Source organism: Mauremys reevesii, linkage group 20, assembly GCF_016161935.1.
Source record: "Mauremys reevesii isolate NIE-2019 linkage group 20, ASM1616193v1, whole genome shotgun sequence".
In the NCBI taxonomy this organism is placed as follows: Eukaryota; Metazoa; Chordata; order Testudines; family Geoemydidae; genus Mauremys; species Mauremys reevesii.
In genome coordinates this window covers 3026558-3036980 of record NC_052642.1, presented here as the reverse complement: position 1 = coordinate 3036980, position 10423 = coordinate 3026558, and the positions used below count along the sequence as shown (strand labels likewise).

Genomic DNA, 10423 nt, shown 5'->3' with positions numbered 1-10423 from the left:
CGCGGAGCAGGGGCCGTTCTCTTGCTCGCGCCTCTCCCACCCGGGAACGAAGCATTCTGCGCTTGCGCCTGGCGCCGGGAGGGGCGCGGGACCGGAAGTCCGCCTGTCCGGCACAGGAAGTGACCGAGCCGTTCTGTTGTGTATCTCTATGGGCTGCGGGGGCTTCTGTTCTTCCGGTGGGGGTGGGGCGAGTGATGGCGCTGGAGACGGTGCCTAAGGATCTGCGGCATCTGCGGGCCTGTCTGCTCTGCTCCTTGGTCAAGGTGCCAGGACGTGGGGGAAGGGGGGACATGCGCGGGTCGCGGGTAGAGGCGCGCGGGCGGAGAGGGGACACGCGGGGGGTCGGGCGTGTGGGAGAGGAGAGTGGACACGCGGGGGGGGAAGTGGACACGCGGAGGGGGCGAGCGCGTGGGAGAGGAGAGTGGACACGCGGGGGGGAAGTGGACACGCGGAGGGGGCGAGCGCGTGGGAGAGGAGAGTGGACACGCGGGGGGGGGAAGTGGACACGCGGAGGGGGCGAGCGCGTGGGAGAGGAGAGTGGACACGCGGGGTGTGGACACGCGCGGGGATACCAGGCTCTGATCTCTCTCCTCCTGCCACACAGACCATCGACCAGTTCGAGTATGACGGGTGCGATAACTGCGACGCCTACCTGCAGATGAAGGGCAACCGTGAGATGGTCTATGACTGCACCAGCTCCTCCTTTGATGGGTGAGCCCTGGGGCGAGGCAGCTTGGGGGCCACGGTGACTTTCTGGGAACTTGGGTGCTACTAGACACCAGCTCTAGCACTTCCTGGCCTGGCTGCTCCCCCTTGGGCTTGGCCCAGCATGTGTGAGGCCGAGGGTATCGTCTAGGCACAGTCATGACTGGCCTGGGTCAGCTGACTCGGGCTTGTGGCGCTCAAGCTGCAAGGGTGTAAAATTGCAGTGTAGATGCTTGAGCTGGAGCCCACGTTCTGAGACCCTGTGATGGTGAAGCCTGGACTCCAGCCTGACCCTGAATGTCTACACTGCAGTTTTTAGCCTCGCAGACCGAGTCAGCTGACCCAGGCTAAGAGCCTTGGTGATGCAAGTTTTTTATCACAGTGTGGATGTACCTTGAGGCTTCCTAGTGGTCTAGCCATAGGCTAAGGTGCCTGCCAGTGGGCGTGGAAGCCAGAGATGTTGGATTGGGGCTCTGTAATGAGGCGCATGACCGTATCCCACTGTTGCTTCCAGAAGGAGAACAGCATCCTCCAGCTGGGGAGCCCCCACATGAACAAGTGTCACAGCTGAGGGAGGTTAAACAAACCAAGGATAACTTTAAGGACCTGAGAAGAGAACTGAGGAAGGGGTTGCCTCTAGTCATCTTAAGGATGCTTCCAAGGCTGAGCATGAACAAAGACAGGGGACTATATAACAGGGGTGGCCAAACTTACTGACCATATGAGCCACTTGTGATAGTCTTCAGAAATTTGAGAGCCAGGTGCGCCTGCCAGGGCTTGTGGCTTCTGCCCTGCGGCAGAGTGGAGGGGCTAGGGGCTCCAGCCCCGCAGGAGGCGCCTGCTGGGGCTTGAAGGTTCACCAAGAGTGGGGCTGAAGCCACCAAACCCCAGCATGCACCTCCCGCAGGGCTGAAACTCCTCAACCTCTCTCTGCTCTGGGCAGATGCCCCTAGCCCAGCCATCCTGGTGCAGGGCAGAAGTCCTGAGCTCCCCCCATCCAGCCTGATAGGTGGAGAATGGGAGGGTATGGGGGGCTCTGCGAGCTGCACTCTAACTGTAAAAGAGCCACAGTTTGGCCACCCCACTGTATAATACAGATTCATGACCTCCAAGGCCAAAAGGAATCATTGTGACCATGTAGTAGTCTGACCCGTAGGACACAAGCCAGAACACTTCATTAAAGCGATTCCTGAAGCAGAACTTTCAGAAAAACATGCAATCTCGATTTAAAAATTGTTAGTATTGGAGAATCCACCAAAATCCTTGGTAAATTGTTCTAATGGTTTAATTACGCTCATTGTTCAGAAATTACGCCTTATTTCTCGTCTGAATTTGTCTAGCATCTACTTCCAGCCATTGGATTGTGTCATAGCTTTCTGTGCTAGATTGAAGAGCTCATTATTAAATATTGGTTCCCCCTGTAGATACTTAGACTAATCAAGTCACACTTTAACCTTCTCTTTGGTTAGCTAAATAGATTTAGCTCTTTGGGTCTATCACTATAAGGCAGGCTTTCTAATCTTTGAATCCTTCTCATAGCTTTCTCTGAACCCTCTCCAATTTAGGGTTGAATTGAATTGTGGGCACCAGAACTGGACACAGTATTCCGACAGTGGTCGCACCAGGGCCGAATACAGATGTAAATAACCTTTCTACCCCTACTCAAGATTCTTCTGTTTATGCATCCCAGGATTGCATTATCGCTTTTTGCTACAGCTTCCCATGGGAGCTCGTATTCAGCTGATTATCCACCCTCATCCCACAAATCTTTTTCAGAGTCACTGCTTTCCAGGATGGAGTCCCCCATTGTGTAAATATGGCCTACATTCTTTGTTCCTAGTTCTACTGCAGTTAAATGAAAATGCATACAACACATATTGTTTGCTTGTGCTCAGATTACCATGAGATCCAGATCACTCTGAATCTGTAACCTGTTTCATTATTTATCACTTCCCTTATTTTTCTGTCATCTGCGAACTTTATCAGTGATGATTTCATATTTCCTTCCATGTCACTGGGAAAAATGTTAATTAGCATAGGGCCAAGAATCTGTGTGACCCTGCTGGAAACACGCCTAATAGGATGACAATTCCCTGTTTACAGTTACATTTTGAGATCTATTAGTTAGCCAGTTGGTAATCAGTTTAATGTATGCCATGTTAATATGCAGTCCCTTGGATTCTCATGCTGTATTGGAGGATAGCAAATGTACTCATAGTTAAAAAATACATTGGGAATGATCTGGAATATCGCAAACCAGTGGGCCTTACTTTGCATCTGTTAAACTGGTTGAAATAATTAATATCAGCTAGTTGTACTAGAATTCTAAGTGTTGTCAGTTCTCTTAAATTAATTATCAGCAATGTAATTAATTATCATCAATCCCCCTGCTGCAGGAACTTTTGTGAAAATGCAACAAGTTCTTGCCTTCATATGGTTGGCGGATGGGGGAAGAGCCCCACACTGTGCATTGTAGTTTAGGGGAGGATGCATTGAGAGGTGAGTGAGGGGGGCATGAGTTCTAGTCCCCCCTCTTCCACTGACAGCTGCTAATATTTCTGTTCCTTTAACCAAAGTCTCTGACTGTTACCTTGGGGGAGGTAACTATCGTATGCGCCTTTCACAGATGAGCTAACGCTTGCACAGATTCACTTCAAGCAAAACTGGTAACAGAATCCATGTCTCTAATATAGTAGAGCCAAGTCTGTAAAATTTTGCCATACAGCCTTCAGTAGGAACAACCGGAACCATGTGTAGGCCTTGTTTGTTATGTCTAGGGCTCCAACAGTATGAACCAGAGTAGGCCTTGGCAGTATAGTGACACACCTGGTATTGGCTAACCAAGTAAGCCCACTTCTGACCGGAGAGGATGGTACAAGAATACGCAAAGGTTTCAAATAACTATGTAAACAAATTTTCAAAAGGTGGTACAGGACCGCACTGACCCCTCATAAGATAAGGAGGGGATGATAGGATAATGGATGAGGGTATTTTGTTGGAACTAGAAGGTACAAGGAGAAGGGCAGTAACTAACAACACCTGGAGTGTCAGACATAACTTGTTTGTATCTGTGTATAAAAGAAGAAACGATAGAAGGGGCCACTTTGTAATGGCTGAGGGGACAGCATCCTGTTATGTTGACTGAGGCGTTATCTTGTCATGTGTGTCAGTGTCCCTGTGACCCATTGGCCAGGTGCTTGTACTGTGCTTTGCTGACAATAAACCTGGCCAAGCACCTTCACCACAGAGCAGAGCCTGTGGCCTTTCTTTATGAACGGCATTGTCTGCTGACTCGGCAAGCTGCACTCTGCTAGGGCCACTAACCCCAGAGCTCCAAGAACAGCAGCATTAACAACTCTGCAGCGCAGCAATGCCCTGTAGCACTAACACCTCCATGTGCTTGTGTAGCCCATGCTTACACAATGTGGTGAAGTCTCTTGCTGCTGCTGCTACATCCAGCGGTCCACGGTTCAGTTCCCTCACTGGTCAGGCACGGGGGTGCTGTTCTGTTATGTCAGGCCATGCTGTCTGTAACACTAGCCCACACTCTGCTCTCCGAGCCAGGGATAGAAATCCAGAATCCTCCTTCCCAGTGTTCCACTGCTGCACCACTGGCAAATTATGTTGTCCCTCTATGGGTCAGACCATATAGAGAATAACGTTCTCCGTCTGTCCTGTGTGTGTTTGTTTTTTCCTCCCCCTTTCTCTCCATCCTCCCCTCTGTTTGCTCCTGTAGCTGAAGGGAAAGAGGTCTGTACTGTTGTTGGGAGGCTAATATGAGGGGGCAAGGAGTCCAGGAGAGCTGGCTGTATTTTAAAGAAGCCTTGTTGAGGGCGCAGGAATAAACCATCCCGATGTGCAGAAAGAATAGCAAATATAGCAGGTGACCAGCTTGGCTTAACAGAGAAATCTTCGGTGAGCTTAAACTCAAAAAGGAAGCTTACAAGAAGTGGAAACTTGGACAGCTGACTAGGGAGGAGTATCAAAATATTGCTCAAGCATGCAGGGGTGTAATCAGGAAGGCCAAAGCCCTCCATATACCCCACCCCATTGAAACTCAGACCCTGCTTCTGGAGCCACCTTGCACCCAGTCCTCTGCCTCCAGACCCCCACTCCTGCACCTCCACTGAGCTCCCTGCACTCAAACCCCCATCTGATGCCCCACCCTGAGCCCTCACTCCCCCAGCACCCAGACCTCCCCGGTGCAACCTCCACACCCAGACCCCCCAGGCCTTGTGCTGTCAGGGTTGAGTGCAGCATCACTGCTGAGTCCGTATCCCAGGGAGGGGGGTGCAGGGTGAGCTCCCACCTTCATGCAGCCAGTGGCCTGTGCTGCCCGCTGCAATGCTGGAGCCGCTGCATTTATTTACTGACAAATAAAACTTGCAGAATTTTAAAATACTGTGCACAGAACTATTAATTTTTGGGTGCAGAATGCCCTCTAGAGTATACGGTAACCCATCTTTGACTTCTAGGCAGCAGTGCCAACCATGTGTATAGATAGTGGAGTCTCAAGTGTCTGATCTGACTGGTCAAGGCAGACATGTCTCTGTCAACTTGAGGAGCTGGTACCTTCCCATGGGTTAATGGGAGTCTCCTATTTCCACACTTCCCCCTCCTCCCTTTTATCTTTTGCCAGAGGGAGCTCTGACATGGTGACACCATAGAAGAGGGCTTCATTTTTGCTGCTAGTATCCATGACCCTGCTGCTGCCAGGTGCTGGGGAATGTAGGAGGAGGGGGTCTTAACTTGCTCTTCATCCAACCTCTAGTTAGTCTGGGTTGTGCTGTGTGGTGGGACTTGTGGTCAGAAACATGCCTTGTGCACTAATCCGCTTCTCTTCTGCAGGATTATTGCTATGATGAGCCCTGAGGACAGCTGGGTCTCCAAGTGGCAGCGAGTCAGTGAGTGTCTCTCTCCTCTTATACTTTAGCTTGTTTTCCTCTGAATGTTCAGGTAGCAGCAATAGCTTTCCTCACCACCCCCGCAGGGCCAGGGAGGTTGGATAAGTTTCAGGTGGGGCTGTGGAGTCCTGGCTGGTGCTCTGTTGTTGAGCAGGTGTCCTTTAAAGACGTGGTGATTTACTCTTCGTGGGAAAAGTGCTTTCTCACTCCCTTCTAGTGTATTCCTCCCTTATTACCACTGAATTGGGGGTGGAGGTGGGGGAATTCAACACACCAAATTACCAAGGGCTGAGTTCTCTTGCCTGGATGGTGATGTGCAGAATAAGCCAGTGTGTGTGCTGTCTGTCTCTCTCTTGCAGGTAATTTCAAACCCGGTGTGTATGCAGTGTCTGTAACTGGTCGTCTGCCCCAAGGTAATCTGGCTGATTTTTTTTTTCTCCTGATTTTTAAAAGGGTGGTGGGATGGTGTCTCCCCATGTAGGGGGGACTCACCTGAATGCGCACATGGTGGAGGGAGGATCAGAATTCTATTCTCAGCTCTGCCGTGTGCTCTCTGTATGATCTAGGCAAGCTTTGTACCTCTCTGCCTGATTTCATTTTGAGATTACATGTTTGCTTAATAAAAGTGCAGAGATATAATTTACCTTATAAGGCATTTGATTTAGTACTACACACCATTCTGATCTTTGTTTTTAAAACGAGAACTATACAGTATCACAGCATGTGTTAAGCTGCATACAAACTGGCTAACTGACCATCTCAAAAAGTAGCTGTTGATGGGGCATCATCATCAAATGCGGATGTTACTGGTGGGGTTCCACCGAAATGGTAGGTGGTGGGCCCAATGCTGCAACATTTCCATCAGTGATCTGGATGTAAACATAAAATCATTGCTGATCAATTTTGCGGTGAGACAGAGGAGGTGTAGTAAATGACGAAGACTGGGCAGACAGTGTTTTAGCCATGTGGGTCCCAGGCTATTAATGAGAAAGGGTGGGCAGTGGGTGAGAGAGACAAATTGTTGAGCTTACACACAGCTCTGTAAGCTTCAGTGTTTGGCCGTGCTGCTAGAGTAACCCCCTGCCGACTGCCTAAAATTCTTCTCTATGGAAAAGTGCATGGAGAGAGAAACTGTGGATGGTCAGGGAGCTAGGAGGTGAAGCCATCCAGGCTACCTGCCAACAGACTCAGATGGCAGCGCAGAACTGACATGGTTGGCATCTGCTCAAACCTTGGCCCTACCCAGTGTTGGCATTTGGAAAAAAGGAGGAGATGATGCAATGCAGTGTTACGTATCTAGGAAGAAGTGGTGCAGGCTGTACCTACCGAATGGGAGCAGTGAGCCTTTAAAGGATTTAAGGGTCAAAGTGGACAAGCAAATCATCCTGAGTTCCCAGTGTGACACTGGGGCAGATAGAGCTAATGTGAGCTGTGATACAGAAACAGGAGTAGTGACTAGAAAGGCGATGTTCACCTCCGTATACAGCATTGATGAGACAATACTGGAAGACTCTGCAGTTGTTGAATCAACACTTTTTTAAAGATGTTGGGAAAATTGGAAAGAGTGCAGAGAAGTCCAGGTAAATGGTGTGAGGGCTGATGAAAATGTCTTGCAGCGAGAGACTTCAAGAGCTCAACCTGTTTAACTGGTCAAAGAGAAGGTTCAGGGGAATTAATTACATGGGGAGAAAATACTGGATGCCAAAGGGCTCTTTAATCTAGTGCAGAAAGGCTGAGCAAGACCCAGTGGCGGGATGTTAAAGCCACACAAATGCAAAGTGGAAATAGATACAAATATTTAACAGTGATGGCACTGAGCCCCTGAAACAACCTGCCAAAGGGATCAGTGAATTCTTGGTCTCAGTGTTCTCAAATGCAGACTGGATGCCTTTCTGCAAGGTGCTTTAGTCAAAGACAAGTTACTGGGTCCAACCCAGGGATAACTGGGTGGCATGTAACGGTCTGTGTTATACAGGCAGTCAGACTGGATGATCTAATGGGCCTTTTGAGCTGCCCAGCTCTAAAATGGGGCTGAGACTTGCCCACCTCACAAGGAGTGTGAACAGAGGCTTTGGGCATTATGGGAACGGGGACAGGGTGAGGCGCTAGGATGAGTAGGGGCATAGCCACCAGATTTCCCAAGTCTCCCTCTTCCCAATTACACTGAAGTTCTTGTTTGTCTTGTTGCAGGGATTGTGCGGGAGCTGAAGAGCCGAGGTGTGGCCTACAAATCCCGAGACACAGCCATTAAAACCTAAGCCGTCATTGCACCACATGGAGGAGTCTCCAGCAAGTGGCCAGTGTTCCTTTGCTGCAGAGCGGCTGGGGTACCGAGACTGCTCTAGGAAGTAGCTCTGGTGCTTTTCAGTCCTGGGAGGGGATTGGGGAGGGAGGTGAGCAGGAACTTCTAATTTCATGGTGGTGGTAGTGGAGGCTTGGATCAGACCCAGCTGCTCAAGCGTTATCTGGATTCTTATGGTGCCTCTCTCTTCACCCAGCAGATGGAGAATCTTTGAGGCCAGGGATGGGGGAAGCAGTGGGCTGGCAGGAACCCATCTGTGTATGATGAAGGGTTTCTCTAAGAGCATTGTACAGACTCCCCCACCCTAAGTTTCTCAGAAGCAGCAGGTCAACCAGACATTGTGGGGGGGAGGGGTCATGGGAGGGGGGTTGTTTTGTGTAAATATTCCCAATAAAAATATGGTCACAGGCGTCTGTTTTCTTTTCCTAGTCACCTATTGCACCAGCGTCCTAGCAGGCTGTCTGAGGAGGGCTGGGGCCCCATGCAGGGACTCACCATGGGAGTTGGTCTGGTTGGTTGCTGCCCTTTGCATGCTGGAATTGGGCTTGGACTCTGCAACTGCCAGCCCTTTCTCTGCACCTTGGGCCCGATGGGAATCCTTGTGCTCACTGGGATGGGGCCTCGTTTCTGCACTACCGAGCAGAGTCTTAACGGCTGAAGCTCCAGTGCCAGGTGCTGAAGGAAGGAGAGAGCCGGAGAGGAGGACGACGTTAGGAGCTACTTGCACTAGTCAGTGCTCAGTAACGGTCCCAAGCAGGCTTTCCCTGTGTGCTTGTGTAGCACCTAGCACAAGCTGGAGGCAGGAGGTGAAGCTGAGGATTTTGTGGCATGTCGAGCAAGAAAAAGGCCCGTAGATGGGGCTGTGTGGAGGGGTACAGGGACTCCCGTTGGCTTTGGGGAGAGGTGAGGGGGGTGTGCACACATTACACCCCGCACTCCATGCGGCTTGGACTCCAGAGTCCCCTGTGCTCTCACCGGTGCCCTGCCCTCTAGGCAGATGGAACTTCCCTACTCCTCTTCCCCTGTTTGTCTCCTGTGAAAATGCTGCTCATGTCACTTCTGTATTTGCTCCTCTTCATTCCCTGCTTGTCCAGCAAGAGCTGCTGACCATTGGGGATGGGCTGGTCTCTAACTTATAAACATCAGAGCTGACAAAGCACTTGGCAGCTCATAAAAATTAGCCATGTGAATCATATTTTCCTTCCCCTCTGGAACTAACCTTGCAATCAATCTCTGTTTTAATGCCCTATTTTTGCACCCTATCAATTGAGCATGGAAAACTTGCTTTGCCCAAAAGTTGCTGCATTTAAACTGAGGAGAATATTTTTGTAAGTGTGAAGAAAAATGTAGGTCTGAGGGTGGGATTTTTCCAAAGTGATTAGGGGTACGTGGCCTTGTGACTTGAGGGGTACTTCTCGTGCTGAGTCATTAAGGCATTTAGCTCATTGCTCAGAGAGATTCTTCACAGCTCCCTGATTTGAAACTTTTGCCTCTTGGTGTTTGTCTCGGCAGTTCGGTGATGGTTTCTTACTCTCCCTCCAGACTTCCTGTGAGTTAAAACTCCTTGAAAATGAACATGTTGACTTCATTTGAAGAGAGGCTATCACAAGGCAAAGTTATTAACAGTATCTGTGGCTAGGTAGGGCCTTATACAAAGCAAGGGTGGCAGGATGGGAGGTGTTTTTTCTTTGGCTCCAGGGTAGGGCAGTGTGTGCCTGTGTATGTACACCTACCTGTGTGGGAGCATGTGGCCCTCTGCTGGCTGGTTGCAGCATAGAAAGAACTTGGATGTTTTCACTTGAGGCCAAGGCCTATATGCTTTTAGAGGACCAAGGTTCCAATCTCAACTCAACCTCTGCCTAATGACGGCTGCATTCACAATTCAGTTCTAAGTCTCAACTGTAACTCTCTGAATGTCAATCCTTGTGCTTTCTGAGGTTGTCACATTGTTCTGTGTATATTCCTGCCCATGAGATTTAAAAAGCCTCCTTTCTGACATGCCCAGTGCCAACTGTTCTGGGGTTTTGCTGGTGATTTCACATCCCATCACAAAACTCGGATGAAAGTTGGGTTCTGAATTGATATGACCCTGGTGCTTTGGGGATTAAGTGTCTCCTAAGGCCTCCCCCACAGGAAAATGAAATGTGTTGGGCACCTTTCAATCCTAATGTGGGGGGTTAAAAGCCTCTTCATTTTAATGTTTGCATCTGGCCCAAGACAAGTCTGGCCACACGCTGGGAGATGCTTAACTAACTGATGGTGATTAGGAAAAACCTTCCTGGGGCCTGATTACCCTAAAACAACCTACTGTGGGGTTCTTGCATTGTTTTCTGGAGCGTCTGGTTCTGGCTATCATTGGAGTCAGGATGCTGGACCTCAGGTCTGATCCAGCCTGGCAATTCCTGCACAAGGGACAACTCTCAATGAATAGTGAAATTGTAAGAAATTCAGTCACAGAAATTGCAACTGTGGTGTGAAAAGCATCCGTGGAGAATATTTTGCATCAGTGACT

The 10423-nt window shown here is 49.7% G+C and overlaps 1 protein-coding gene across 1 annotated transcript; it reads left to right on the top strand.

Annotated features, from left to right (window-relative positions):
* The first annotated feature begins 125 nt into the window (after positions 1–125).
* On the top strand, positions 126–8320 carry SUPT4H1 (SPT4 homolog, DSIF elongation factor subunit). Its single transcript, XM_039507579.1, has 5 exons — positions 126–263; positions 605–711; positions 5554–5609; positions 5969–6022; positions 7800–8320. Exons 1-5 carry the CDS (start codon positions 195–197, stop codon positions 7865–7867), a joined length of 354 nt encoding a protein of 117 aa, XP_039363513.1. The 5' UTR covers positions 126–194; the 3' UTR covers positions 7868–8320.
* The last annotated feature ends 2103 nt before the right edge of the window (positions 8321–10423 follow it).

What these genes read in the sequence shown, in the direction of transcription:
- SUPT4H1 (XM_039507579.1), top strand. Translation starts at nt 195, where the DNA reads ATGGCGCTGGAGACGGTGCCTAAGGATCTGCGGCATCTGCGGGCCTGT. An exon ending in ACCAGCTCCTCCTTTGATGG is followed by an intron (nt 712 to 5,553) that starts GTGAGCCCTGGG and finishes TCTCTTCTGCAG; the next exon opens with GATTATTGCTATGATGAGCC. An exon ending in AACTGGTCGTCTGCCCCAAG is followed by an intron (nt 6,023 to 7,799) that starts GTAATCTGGCTG and finishes GTCTTGTTGCAG; the next exon opens with GGATTGTGCGGGAGCTGAAG.